Consider the following 15,679-nt stretch of genomic DNA (forward strand, 5'->3'; position numbering starts at 1 on the left):
CATTAACACAGTAAAAACAAATCAAGACATAACACAGAGTAAACAAGACGGTCTTGCGCTTTGTTTTAAAAACATCCACAGAGCATGTCTGCCTTATGTCCAGAGGAAGACTGTTCCAAAGTGTTGGCGCACGGAAAGAAAAGGCTCGCTCACCAACAGTCTTTTTCCTGACTTTAGGCACAGTACCTAGTATGTATTGTATGTATTGTATGTATTGTATGTATGTATGTATGTATGTATGTATGTATGTACACCTAGTATGTATGTATGTATGTATGTATGTATGTATGTATGTATGTATGTATGTATACCTAATATGTATTGTTTGTATGTATGTATGTATGTATGTATGTATGTATGTATGTATGTATGTATGTATGTATACCTAGTATGTATTGTTAACACATAATATAGGAGAGTCTGAGAACAGTAGAATATGCTTGGATATATTTAACAAAGACCATACTATTATAAAACTAAACTTTTTTTTTTTTTTTGTTTCCTGAAAAAAGTGATTTTTTCAGATAGGAGGTTTTGTATTCTGGCCATCGATATGGAACAAAAACAACAAAACCCATGAATATACAAAAGAACAGCTGTAGAATATCTGTCCACTGTACTGACCACTATGCATAAAAGGGTTAAACATCTGTAAACATAGGAATACAACAGAATTATTCCATCTTCAGGTGTAGTTTTATTTTTATCCTTTTCTGTGTTTTCTATTAACATATTTTCTGGATATAAATGAATAAATAACCATGTCAACATACAGGGGAAAACAGCAGTTGGTCCACCTGGGACTTATATTCCCCACCTTTGTTTGCGTCATCACGTCTCAGCCAATCACAGCGCTCCCACCGGTCGCTTTGGCGGATTTTAAGCCTATTGGACCAATCAGGACGCGCCGTGCAGGGTGTCACGGCGAAATCAAAGTTGTTCTAAGAGCGGGTACGAGCGAGGGGAGCGAAAACTGGCCGGTGGAGGAGACAGAGAGAGAGAAAGAGAGAGAGGAAGGGGGAAAGCTGCGGAGAGAAGTGGAGCTGGATCCTCTCCACCAAACGCATCTTTATTTAACTCAAGGGGCCACGATTGAACACACAATAAACCCCTGTGTGTGGAATATCCGCGTGTGTTTATTCCAGGTTATTATGGTATGGATTGTGCGGATGACAGATGACTGGACCTGCTCCTACCTCCTCAGACACTGGAGCGATGTTTAGATCTGTGTTTGCATAGTTCATCCAAAGCCTCACTCACCGTGGACTTATCTGCTTTTTTATTATTATTATTATTGTTATTATTATTATTTTGCTGTTGAAGGGTCAATTTTCGAGATGACGGAAATGAGTGAGAAGGAAAATGATCCACAAAACCGGGACTTGCACCGTCCGCAGGCTACGGTTCCCATTCAGCCTGAATCTAAGGTAAAGTCCACACACCTGTGTTTGCATACTGATTCTTAACCAGTGTTTTTTGTTTTTTTATTGTGTCTAGTGCTAAGTAGTTGTACTCCTGTGACTCCTGCGGCTGCGTCTTGCATAACAACTGTAATCCTCTTAATTCTTGTAACTGCACGAACCTTAGAGAGCACAAGGTGTGTGTTTGGAGTGAATCTGAACATAGAGACACTTCTTCAAGCAAAGGCTGCACTGGAAAAATGCCATACTTTAATGAATCAGATGCTGATGAAGGAAAAGGAGGTAAATAACACACAGGCTAGTCCAAAATAGCACCTGCATGTGTGAGTATGTGCCTCAGAAACACAACAACACATAGTAAAAACACAGCATTCTTTTATCAAACCTACTTTCCTCTTCAAATCCATCCAAAAAATTTACAGCTTTAAGTGTTTTCTCTGATCTAACCCAACATTCTTTAATGAATAAGATGCTGATGAAGGAAAAGGAGGTAAATAACACATAGACTAGTCCAAAATAGTACCTGCATGTGTGAGTATGTGCCTCAGAAACACAACAAGACATAGTAAAAACACAGCATTCTTTTATCAAACCTACTTTCCTCTTCAAATCCATCCCAAAAAAATTACAGCTTTAAGTGTTTTCTCTGATCTAACCCAACATTTATGGGTTAATTCAAGAATATTCACTGATGCAATGCATTCTATCTTTGATATGTATAACAATTTTGTGTTTTATGCATAGTCAGAATTTAGTTTGATGTGTGAGGATTTTTGAGTTATTTAGGGAATCTGACACAGGAATTTAACCCTTCCATGCATACTGGTCACTACAGTGGACAGTTATTCTGCAGCTGTTCTCTTGTATATTCATGAGTTTAGTTGTTTTAGTTCCATATCAGCTAACACAGTGGACGCTTATGCATCATCTCATCATCTCATCTCACTGCAATTCATACCATTACTGTAACTTTGCTGTTCTTGATTGGTTCTTGAGTGGAAATCAATTGTTATTTTTTGCATATTATCTCCATGAAGTGAGTAATAACTAGTATTAGAATATGTTAAAATGTGAGAAAGCATCAGATTAGCTGCATTAAACATGGTTTCATTTCACTGTTTTCGTATCACTTTATGATATTGGGTTTTAAATACATGTTTCTTTGCTTCAAGAATAAAATTCATGGTGTAGCTGAGTGGACATTTTTGTAAATCTATGAAAAAAAAAAACCTCAATCGCATTGTTTTTTTCATGCCTAAGAAGGAATAAAAACACTCAAAAAAAAAAAACAACACAAACTCAGCTATGGTTCTCATAATTCATGCATGAAAGGGTTAAGGTAGGTGAAGGATGGAGTAAAAGGGGATGGGAAATTATAAATTAAACTTCATCTCGCGCCTACTTTCTTTTTTATATAATTCTGTTGTTGTTTGATTTTATTGCAATATTCAAAATAAATAAACACACATTCTGACAGTAAATCTGTTCAAGAAATCACTATTAAATAAAGAAAGTTAAACTCTTAGGCTTTTGTACATTCCTAGAGAACATTTTAATTAGTTGTTCTCTTCATATAAATAGGAGTTTTTATTTAAAAAAAATGTATAAATCTACATGAACTCTTCTAATTGAGCTTTGATTACAATCCACCACTTTCTTTTGTCTGCCATCACCATAGGGACCTGCAACCAAACAGGCTTTTACTTGCTGTTTCTATTTGACCACAGACAACACAAATAGATGGTGGGCGTTGAGGTGCTGCGTGAATTTATGAGCCAATCAGATAGCAGATGTTTGCTGTGGCTAGCTAGGGGCTGGCTCATAATTCACACAAATGGCCATCCAAACAAAACAGAACTGGGAGGAAACAATCCTCCGAGCTGCGTCAGCCACGTAGCTCTGTGTTTGCCAAGCCCCCGCTGGCAGCCCAGATCACACCGCATCCTACAAAAGACAGAAGAATGAAAGGAGAAAAGGCAAGTGGGGGGAGATTAAACGTGTGTTACCTCTAAGGGTTGTGAAATGCTCTTTTTGGAATGGTCTGCTCAAGAGCTCCACTTGCTACACTTGCAACTTTTTTTTTTTTTGTTTCCTCTCACCACTCTCTATGTTTCTCCTTGTCTTTCTCGGTTCACTTATCACCCCTCTCTGCAGTTTTTCTCATCTCATCATCAGCTTTCCTTCATCTCTCACTCTGCCTCTCTACTGTCCCTTAGAGTATTTATTACAGCTCCTACCAGCTGTCAAGAGGGCTTCTAATAGAGGCTGTGACAGTGGAACAAATAGCTATTAAACCTCCTCCACCTACGGGCAAGGTGATAGCTCCAAAAACATTATTATTACCCACCAATCACTTCTTAGTGCAGACGCTGTTCAAGTATCATGCGTCAAGCGGGGTACAGTACTCTTAGGAGAAACAGAGCAATGGTTAAACTCTATAGTACTTAGCAGTGCGGGAAATGCAAGCTGTGCTCATATTAGCTGCTACATCAAGTTTCATTTTCACTGATGGCGCGAGGTGTAAATGCTGATCATGCAAGGTGGTGCTGAGCCACGGTCCGCAGGGCCCAGGCTCGGCCAATCGCATCCTCGGCCAAGACAAAGACACTTTTATGAGTCAAAACCATGGCAAAGGTTTCAGTCTATTTGGCCTTTCACTTACCCAAGACTCTTCCCCTCCTCTTGTCGTTGTTGTTCTTCTAACTTACTCATCAGCCTGCTTCCTTTCTTCTCGTTTAATTCATTTATCGCTTACTAAATATTGCAAATATAGTTGCAGAAAAGATTATTAGACTGTCAAAAGTCATCAAAAACAATAGTTATGCAATCAAGTATTAACTCCTGTGTGTATCATGTGACTGAAACAGACAGAAAAGAAAACATAGAATGCCTAAAAACACTGTTTTTGGCAGTACAATGACATAGATATTGATGTACGTACTGAAGTGATTTTGGTTATTGTCAAGAAAACCATGGAAAATGGTTAGATATCAGCTCTAAAATTAAACTCTTATGTGCTATTTTTGTTGTTGTCATTATATTTGTCCAAACAAATGTACCTTTAGTTGTACCAGGCATTAAAATGAACAAGAAATTGAAGAAAACAAGAGTCGTCTAATATTTTTTTCTGTGACTGTAAGTGATCTTTTAAAATAGCTAGCAAATGAAAACTCACCACAGGTACCCTTTAAGACTCAAACACAGGGTTGGGAGCCAAACTGGGTCAAATAGCTGTTTATAAAGGGTCATCAGTTGTAAGTAAAAATAATGTACGTCAATAGAAAAAGTTTTTTTTAGTTAAAGTAGAGAGGAGTGTCTGAAAGAGTTTATAAATGTTGACATATGTGGAAATGCATTGGAGATAAGAGGTGCAACAAGACCAGACAAGACTAGATGTAAAACAAAAATTGAGCAATAAATGACGTAAGAAACAAAATGCAAAAGATATAATAAGGTGAAAAATAGGCAAAAGTCAAAACAATAAGAAAATTATTTTAAAGAGATTTTAAAACAGAAATAATGTATAAGAAGTTACCAACACATGCAAGAGAAAGGAGAAACTTTCCTATTGTTTTGACTACAGAGTCAGTAAAATTATAGAGATTACAGCAAATCATGATGTATGAGAAGGTGTGTGAATCACTGGTTTAAGTTATTGAAAAAGTCCCTGTAAGAAGGAGAAGCAGTATTGCAAATACAGTCGTGTAAAAAATGATCAGATCATCAAAAGTCATCAAAAACAATGGTTATGCAATCAAGTACTAACTCCTGTATGTATCATGTGACTAAAACAGACAGAAAAGAAAACATGGAATGCCTAAAAGCACTGTTTTTGTCAGTACAACGCCATAGATATTGATGTAAGAACTGAAGTGATTTTGGTTATTATCAAGAAAACCATGGAAAATGGTTAGATATCAGTTCTGAAATTAAACTCTTATGAGCTATTTTTGTTGTTATCATTATATTTGTCCAAACAAATGTACATTTTGTTGTACCAGGCATTAAAATGAACAACAAATTGAAGAAAAAAAGGGGTGGTCTAAAATTTTTTCCGTGACTGTAAATAAGTGAAAGTATTCTGTACTCTTTGCCCATTTTAAACCACTCTTATAAATTTTTTATTGTGGTACCTTTGCTTTTATTTTTCTGAAGTGACTGAATTGCTTGTTTTGGCAAATTTTGTTAGAGCATAAGATTAATGTAAGAATACGTAAATGGTTTTAAAAAGTAGGGATGGGGAAATAAGAAGCAAAAGTGAAGATAACACCGGATTAACAACCAGTAAGTCATATCAAATGAAAAAGATGCTGTGACTGTCAATAGATAACTGTTATTATTGTTCATATTCTTATTTATTTACCCAAAAATTACATCAAAGTTGAAAACAGTTGAAATCAGTCAGTGGGAAATTGCATTTGTTGATTAGATTTTGTCATTTTACACCTTTCTAATTACTCCATATGCAAATATAGACAGTTTGTGTCATTATTACAGCTCACAAAACAAAGCATTATGAACAAACTAATCATAGTAATTTGGAGAATGATGCTGCTTTTCCTTTTTACAGGGACTTTTTCAGTAACTTAACCCAGTGATTCACACACATTCTCATACATCATGATTTGCTGTAATCACTATAATTTTACTGACTCTGTAGTCAAAACAATAGGAAAGTTTCTCCTTTCTCTTTCATGTGTTGGTAACTTCTTATACATTATTTCTGTTTTAAAATCTCTTTAAAATAATTTTCTTATTGTTTTGACTTTTGCCTATTTTTCACCTTATTATATCTTTTGCATTTTGTTTGATATTTTACATCTTACGTCATTTATTGCTCATTTTGTGTTTTACATCTAGTCTTGCGTGGTTTAGTTGCACCTCTTATCTCCAATGCATTTCCACATATGTCAACATTTATAAACTCTTTCAGTCACTCCTCTCTACTATAACTAAAAAAATCTTATTCTATTGACGTACATTATTTTTACTTACAACTGGTGACCCTTTATAAACAGCTATTTGACCCAGTTTGGCTCCCAACCCTGTGTTTGAGTCTTAAAGGGTACCTGTGGTGAGTTTTCATTTGCTAGCTATTTTAAAAGATCACTTACAGTCACAGAAAAAAATATTAGATGACCCTTTTTTTCTTCAATTTCTTGTTCATTTTAATGCCTGGTACAACTAAAGGTACATTTGTTTGGACAAATATAATGATAACAACAAAAATAGCTCATAAGAGTTTAATTTCAGAGCTGACATCTAGACATTTTCCATGGTTTTTCTTGATAATAACCAAAATCACGTAAGTTCTTACATCAATATCTGTGGCATTGTACTGACAAAAACAGTGCTTTTAGACATTCCATGTTTTCTTTTCTGTCTGTTTTAGTCACATGATACACACTGGAGTTAGTATTTAATTGTATAACGAGTTTTTGATGACTTTGATGGTCTAATAATTTTTTCCTTGACTGTGCAAAACTTACGGCTGCACAAACAACAAGCGCAGAAATCCGACAAATCTAGTCAATGTTGCTCACTGCCTGCTGTTTGTTTACCTTCACTCGATCACTCAGAATCAACGATGGCACGTAATTTACAGATGTATTTTTATTTTCAATATAATGGCACATTCTAACAGAAATATTGTACCTCCCTTGTAAATTTCTTGTACATTTCTCTACATTTCTAGTACATAACTGCGTAGCATTGTTTATTGTTTACTTTTTTTTTCTCTCCTTGCTCTTGAATTGCTTTCTTTCTGTACTTTAACTGTGTTGGAACAACTGTAATGCATAAATATTCCCCCTGGGATTAATAAGGTATTTCTGATTCTGATTCTAATTTATGGCCGGCAATGGCTGCCCCCCATAGGTTCTGCCCTCGCCCATAATTCATGTAGTAAAAAGGTCCAGTGTGATGCATTTATGGTGAGTTTTTTGGCTGAATTTGTGCCTCTCTTGCTTATAAGTAATACTCAAAGCACAATTAATGCCGTAAGCATGACCAGTACAGGTACACTTTAAAATGTGTCTCAGTAAATATGCAGCCTGGCCAAAATAAAGTTCCTACCTGGAATTAACTGAGCGCAAAGGGCTGCAACAAGGTCTTTAACCTGCAGTGTTTAGGTTCTCGTTCCTTCAGCTGGTCCAATCAGTTTGATAGAGAGCATAAAGATTGGACTGTGTTTCAATGGAAAAGGTTATATGGTCTGATTAGTCCAGACTGACCCTGTTCCATAAGAATGGGCAGCATCAGAGTGGGAAGAGAAAAGATGAAGTGATTAAATCCCTTTAATGTCTAGCACCTGCAATACAAGCCTGTGGGGTTAGGGTTATGCTCTGGGGTTGATTCATTTGGTCAGGTATGGTTTCAGCAACATTAAGTGTCAAAAATAGATGGAAATGAATGTTGTGAGTGCATTTGCTTACTAAAACTAAATGCATGTTAAATGTACTTTAATCAAATATTAGAGCGCGGGCTGCTTTTTCTTTTTTTTTTTTTTTTGGCAAAGCTGCGAAGACTTTGTTCTTTAATTCATGTCCACTGTTCATGCAGTGTGCTGTATGTACAAGATATTTCTGAAGTGTCTTCTCCCTCTCTGCATCTGTTTCTTCCACATCATTGTTAGAAGGAGGATGCATCACTCATCTAACTTCTGACAGACCATGATTTGTGTTTGTTTCTCCTGTCAGAATGATTGACTGGACTGTTGATCTTTGAAACTTAATGCAGTCTGCACAGAAAACTGATGAGGAGAAGCACAGATACACAACAGGATCGAGGGATATTTACAACAACACAAAATATACGAAGAGTAGAACATCTGTACTGTGGAAAAAATACAAGCTCCTGAAGAGAACTCTGTGTTCTTTACAGCTTGACCAGTAGTCTTCTCATGTGCCCAGTGTTGACCCAGCATTGTTTTGATTAATGATGAAGTCATTGAATTACTGCCCTTGATTGAGCTCTAAAATGCTGCTGATCCAGCATGTGCTCACGTGCAGTGTCAGGGTAGGAGCACAGTCCACTGGGAATCAGTGTGGACTTTATTTTATCCTTTGTTCAGTACTGACCTCAGTTCGCTACTTTAGTGACAGTGAACTTCTGAGGTTATCCTCTCTTTGAAAGGCAAAGCTTGTGATCTAACAGTAAAGAAAAATGTCAGGTTTGAACTCAAGTCTTATTACCATCATCAGCTTGGAATTGTAGTGTTACCATGAAAAGCTGGAAAATACTGGTACGTCTACAGGCTTTGAGCTTATTTATCTACAGCCAAGGTTATTATCGTTAATGAAAATTAACGAAATGACCAAAACTAGAATAGAAAAAACATTTTCATTAACTGAGATAAATAAAAACTATAATTAAAAGAAAAAACGATAACTGAAACCGTATTGTGTGCTCACAAAACTAACTCAAACGTATAAAAATTATGGGTGAAATTCCCTTCGTTTTCGTCTTTGTTAATGTTGGATTGATTTGAAATCGATTTATGTTGCTCTAGCAATTTTAGCTAGCGGCACCATACGACACTTCACGGTCTGTAACTTCTCATCACTTGTGGTTTAGAGTCGTCTTCTCGTCCCCACTCTACCTGGAAACACGAAGACTAAAGTTGGGAGAAAGCAGCAGAGTCCTGTCTGGGATTTATGGGAATATGACGGCGAGGAAGATTAAAGATACGACAAAACTAAAATTAATACTAAAACTAAACTAAAACTAAGCATTTAGAAAAAAACTTTAAACTAATAAAAACTAGCAAACCTGCTCTAAAATGAATTAAAACTAACTGAATTAGAGAAAAAAAAGTCAAAACTAAATAAAACTAAACTGTAAAGAAAAATCCAAAACTATTATAACCTTGTCTACAGCAAGAAAAACTAGAAGAAACAATAATATTGAAGTCTTCTGTGATAGATATTACATACCAGATTTAGTAAACAAGTAGTTTTAATACACTGTTGCCCATAAAGTTGGAATAATTTTGTTTTCAGACACGTTCCTCTTTATTCCTATTTATACACATCAATAATCATCTTTGAGTCACAATTACACTTTATATATCAGTAATAAATCACATTGTCACAATCATTTCATGAGAAGACATAAAAATATTTTATTCCATCTTTATGGGCAACAAATCCATATTTTTTGATTAAAGGATGGCTCTGATAAATGTTACCACAAGAACCCGACCACGTGGGTCTGAGTGCGTGTGTCATCCTTTTCACTGGTACACAAACATCAAAGAGGTGTTGTGACAGTCACCTAATGCGAAAAGCTTATTGTGCGGTTAAGCCTTTTAAACGGCTGGATTTGGAAATGCAAGCTCCTTTTCAAGCAGGCAGCTCGTGAGCCAGAGAGTTTTTGTGATCAGGAGGCTCGTGCATCACCAGGAAACAGTCCTTTAAACAACAGGAGCATATTTTAGAGCCACACACAGAGAGCTGTGAATGCCACGAGGAAAGGAGGATGAAAATAGCTGTAATTCACATGCATTGTGCTGTGAGACATTAAAACTTTGAGCCTACGACATATCGGAAAGCTGTGTTTTCACTCAAACTTTATCCTAACAGGTTTTAAAACATTTTTTAAAAATCTGTTAAACCTTAAAGGAGTGATATTTTGCTTTTTTAAATGGAATTATGCATTTTAAAACATTTCCCTGTGGTCTACATAAACTGTAAATGCTCTGCTTGGCTCTGAATTCTTCATTAATTCAAATCCACAGGTCCATCTTTAACCCTATTTCTGAGTAATGACACCAGAAAGGTCGTTTTGAGCGCTGGCCCTTTAAATGCAAATGAGCCACTCCATGCCCCACCCCCTCCAGGTTGTTGGCTGTGCTGCTCTGTCCCGTTCAGCCACTTGCGTTTGTGAATACAACCAACAACTGAACATTTTAGGTAATCGGCTCGAAGTTTGGACATATTTTCAGTATGGACTACAACCGCTGCTGCTGACAAACAAGTATGAGAATGTTTGTCAGAAGTTTTGACCTTATATGTGCAAATGTCGTGACGTAATTAGTCATAAGATGTAACAAATTAAGCAGAAATTAAAACAGGTCGAAAAAAATCTATTTGATTTTTGCCAAATTGAATATAAAGATAACTTTGCATCACCTGGAGGGTTCAAATTCAAACTTTTCGAACTATTAGGGTCCAAATACACAAATAAATGAACCAAAGACTAATAAAAGTGGGTTTAGCAAAATATGACCCCTTTAAAGACATACCTTAAAGAACCCCAAATGACATTCTGTACATCTGATGTTTCCTGAGTTATTTTTGACCATTTTACTGTAATATTATTCTCTGCATTTTGCATTTTTGAGTGAAAATCAGGTATTTTCCCATATTTTAATTTACTGATAATGTAGATGTTAATAAAAACTCCAAAGGTTATTATATCAGGATCCATCCATCCATTATCCACCGCTTATCCGGGGCCGGGTCGCGGGGGTAACAGTCTAAGCAGGGATGCCCAGACTTCCCTCTCCCCCGACATCTCTTCCAGCTCTTCCGGGGGGATCCCGAGGCGTTCCCAGGCCAGCCGAGAGACATAGTCTCTCCAATGTGTCCTGGGTCTTCCCTGAGGTCTCCTCCTAGTGGGACATGCCCGGAACACCTCCCCAGGGAGGCGTCCAGGAGGCATCCGCAACAGTTGCCTGAGTCACCTCAACTGGCCCCTCTCGACGCGGAGGAGCAGCGGCTCTACTCCGAGCTCCTCCCTGGTGACTGAGCTCCTCACCCTATCCCTAAGGGTGCGCCCAACCACCCTGCGGAGGAAACTCATTTCGACCACTTGTATCCGGGATCTTGTCCTTTCGGTCATGACCCAAAGCTCATGACCATATGTGAGGGTAGGAACGTAGATTGACCGGTAAATCGAGAGCTCGGCTCTCCGCTCAGCTCCTTCTTCACCACAACCGACTGGTACAGTGACTGCATCACTGCAGACGCTGCACCGATCCGTCTGTCAATCTCACGCTCCATTCTTCCCTCACTCGTGAACAAGACCCCAAGATACTTGAACTCCTCCACTTGGGGCAAAGACTCCCCACCAACCTGGAGAGGGCAAACCACCTTTTTCCGGTCGAGAACCATATAACCCTAACCATTATATCAGGATAACCAGCAAAATACTCCATTGACTGAATGTGAAAACAAGCATCAACAACCACTGCCATTTGTCAAATATTTGATTTATTGATGAATCATTGTTGCAGGAGATGATTTTGCCTCCACATTCACTATGGAACCCTCTCTGATGTCGTCGAGAAAAGCTGTAAAACTGCATTTTTACTGGAATTATTTATGTTCTGGTCAGATTGGTGGTTCAAAAGTTACAAAAAAATTTTTAGATCAGTAGATGCATTTGGTTGTCTGTTGCTGTTTAGGTCACAGTGACATGAACACATTATAGCTGAAGTTAACAGAAATGGTACAGAAAAGAAGCCACTGCCTGAAGTAGTAGAGAACAGGTTTTATAATGTTGATAAAGAGCCAAGATAAGCAGTTCTGTCTTTTCTACCTTCAGGCCAAGTGCTGACAAGATTTCTGGACAAATGCTTCTTTAACCCTTAAAGATCGAGACATTTTTGTGGCAACTCCACATTTAACCTTTTCTAAGTGATTTATCATCAGTTTTTATAATGTTATGCTCTATTTTTGAGTGAAAATCAGGTATTTTCCTATACCTAATATATTGGTCATGTAGATGTTCATAAAAGCTTGAAGTAAATTCAAAGTTTATCTTATAAAAACTGAGATAACTGAAGAACAAAAAGGAAGAGGGATATATATTATTAGTAATATTTTATGGAGACGGGGTGGGATTAAATAAGTTGCACTTCTTCCCACCCCTTTTCGGGCATGTAAATGGAACTATTGTGCTGCTCTTCTGTCTAAGATTGTTATGATTGTTTGTTTTTTTTAAATGACTTGCATTTTTTCTTAACTTTTTCCAAACACATCACATCATTCCATATCAGAGCATTGGTAAGTTACCCACCCTGCTGCCCACCTGTAACCAGAAGGAGTCTTCATATCGATATTGTGGCTTTTATCCCACACACATCAACTTTGTGTTTCCATGTATATAATATATACATACACCATAAATATCTCCACAGAGGTGTCTAATCATAATATACACACATACATACATAAGGTATGTAATCATTGTCTTTTCAGTGTGAATCCTCCTAGCCTTTAGTCTGTGATCTAAAGATTCCAGTTGTTTGCTCCATTTCAGATGATATGTTTCTGTCTTGTTCTGCATCCTTTATGACATTCTTTCATATGCTGCTACTTTTTCATCATCCATTCCTGGAACGGACGGTTATGATTTTTGATAAATGTGTTATTATTTATGTTTGCTTGTTGGCATTTATGTTAAATTTCATTGCATGTTCGGAATAGATCACTAAATCATAACTCACAAAACAAGTGAATTTTTCAGAAAAATATATAATTAAATGAGGATTAACACATACATCTACAACCACTGTCATTTGTCAAACTACATGGGTTTTATTGATGAATCGATGTCCCAGAAGATGACAGTGTTTCCACATTCAATATGGAACCTCTGAAGGTCAAGATGTATCTGATGTTGCTGAAAAGCTGCATTTTACTGGAATATTTTAACATTCTGAGAGGATTATTGGTTCAGAAGTTATTAAACATTTTAGATCAGTAGATGCATGTGGCTGGCAGTGAGGTAACTGACATGAATGCATTATAGCTGAATTAATAGAAACTGCATAAAAAGACTTATGGCCAAAAAACAAAACCTCCTATCTGCAAATTTTTAGATTTTGAGTTTTCACATTAAATGGTGAGAACAAGGATGACTCCACATTTTTAGTCTATCTGCAAGATAATCCCGCCCTTTCGTATGACATGAAGGTCACCTGACAACAACAACAAAGACCATACTATAATAAAACTAAACCATCAATCAATCAATCAAATTTTATTTATATAGTGCCAAATCCTAACAAAAGTTATCTCATGACACTTTGCGTATAGAGTTGGTCAAAACCAGACTCTAAGCCAATTTACAGAAACCCAACAGAATCCTCCAGGATCCACGTTTTTTTTTTTTTGTTTGTTTCCTGAAAAAAGGGATTTTTTCAGATAGGAGGTTTTGTATTCTGGCTATCGATATTCTGTAAATGTGTAATAAAAGGAACATCTTAAAACCTGTAACTTTTTATCCGGACAAAAGGTCTTTTGTCTTTGGTACACGGTGATCTAACAAGGCAGAGTTGGAACAACGCCTAATGAGGTCGCCTTTACCGTAAACCTCAGGTCACAGCATGAACGATGCCAAGCTCTATCTTTTTTTTTTTTTTTTTTTTCCCTTGCACTTTTCTTGTTATGATGTTCCTCGACAGTCACCTCACTGCATCACCTCTCTGTTGTCAAAATGCCAGCGTAGAAAAACACAGGAGAGCAGCAACATCATCATAGTGGCAGCAGGCATCTTGTGTGAACACCCACTCCCCACTTCGTAATCATTAATTTATCCAGGCGTTCTTCACAACAGCCTATTTATAGAAGCTTTCACCAAACATCTCACCGTGAGCGCTCTGTGCTCATTTTCAAACGGCCGAAGAACAAGGCCCAGACGTCTCCGCCGCCTCTCCACTCTAAGAGGGTTCATAAAGGAAGGCATCCGTGCATTGTCGGGGTTATATAGTGGTGATGTGGTTTTTTTCCACTGTACAGCATCTATTAATTCACTCCCTTGTTTCCCGATTCTTCTCGCCGCTTTCTTTGACTGCCCTCGTACATTTCTTTAGTCTTTTCTTCCTCAAGCGACAGTCTGTTCTCACTATGATGAACTAATTGCTGTCAGTAGTTCAGAGCGTGATGCGTTCCTAGTAGTGTGTTCCATAAATAGACTTCTTAAATCTTAAAGAGAGACACAAGAGAGTCATGGAGGAATATTGAGATTTGCATTCATTTGGATTCTGTTTCTGATTCTGTTCTGTTTCCAGAGGATGCTATGGGACACAAGAAAACAAAGTACAGCTGTTTTTTTTTTGTTTTTTTTTTTTCTTCTTCATATTTATGAGCACATTCCCTGCTTCAAACAACAGGTACTCACACCGGCTTATAAAATTAGATCACACATTAAAGCTGCAGCTCTGGATAGGTTTTTTTTTGTGTGTGTGTGTGTGTGTGTGTGTGTGTGTGTCACTGGGCAAAAAAATCCATAATTACCTTTCAGCATATTGTAATTCAAGTGGTCTGAGAGACACAAGACTTCTGCATCTACGTCTTTGCATATTCAGGCAGGAGAAAATCTAGTCTAGATGCAGGTTTTTGTGTAATCACAGGAATTTTCAGACAAGTAGGAGGGATAAATATGTGATTAACAGCTGTAATTACCAATCGCTGACCAGATTCAGTCAGACACAACCTGGAGGTGACTCTACTGCTCGGGGTAGAGTGTCAGGTCATCTATTTTTACATTTAGTTTTTTCATTTGGACTGAGAAGGGAGGGTGTATGTTGTCAAATTCTGCCTTTTACCCCTGATTTCAGCTCCTACGGCTTTAAAATGTGACCCTAAAGGACACGAGATCCCTAAAATTAATGAAAAACTCAAGCGATATTTACCATTTTTCAGCACTGTTACAAAACTGATTATTAGTAAGTTATATTTACAGCTGATATATGTTTTATTTATGACTAAATAGAGTTTGTTGAAATGCTTTTAAGCTGAGCATCAAATCCAATAAAGCAAAATTTAATAAACTAGAATGATAGTTTAAGCCTTGAATAAGTAATGATAATAATAAATTGCATTTATAAAGCACTTTTCATGCCACAGAATCTCAAGGTGCTACAAAATGAGAAAAAAATTATGTTCTTTTCTGTTTTTGGTGTTGATAGACCGTTAATTGTGATATTTATTGCTAAAGGTGAGACTGGCATGACACAAACTTCTTTTTTATTATTATTATTTTTTTTTTTTTTATCACATGTTGGATTTTTAAAAATTCCAATACCCATAAAATTATAAGTATTACCTCTGACAGTCAGTCATGGCCAGTAATCAGTCTATCCTGAGTAATAAATGTCTGCAGACTTTACCACTCACTGCAGTAAAGTCAAATGTGCTGCATACTGACTTGGACCCTGAAACTGCCAAGTCCCTTTAGAATTGGTCAATGGTTTATTATGCAGTCCTTGCAAAATACAGTGTGATTTTACTGAGCGTGTTAAAGACTAA

The 15,679-nt window shown here is 37.0% G+C and overlaps 1 protein-coding gene across 2 annotated transcripts in view; it reads left to right on the plus strand.

The window, feature by feature from the left end:
- Positions 1–974: 974 nt before the first annotated feature.
- LOC115410400 (SH3 and cysteine-rich domain-containing protein 2-like) overlaps positions 975–15,679 on the plus strand; it is a 49,551-nt gene continuing 34,846 nt past the window's right edge. Inside the window, exons 1-2 of one of the 2 annotated variants that reach the window (XM_030122037.1) lie at positions 975–1,154; positions 1,324–1,427. In XM_030122037.1, coding sequence (XP_029977897.1) covers positions 1,338–1,427 — 90 coding nt within the window. In that variant the 5' untranslated portion in view covers positions 975–1,154; positions 1,324–1,337. Of the gene's footprint in view, positions 1,428–15,679 lie in introns of both variants that reach the window. The other variant, XM_030122036.1, reaches the window with a different exon arrangement.

This window comes from Sphaeramia orbicularis, chromosome 19, assembly GCF_902148855.1.
Source record: "Sphaeramia orbicularis chromosome 19, fSphaOr1.1, whole genome shotgun sequence".
Lineage (NCBI taxonomy): Eukaryota > Metazoa > Chordata > Actinopteri > Kurtiformes > Apogonidae > Sphaeramia > Sphaeramia orbicularis.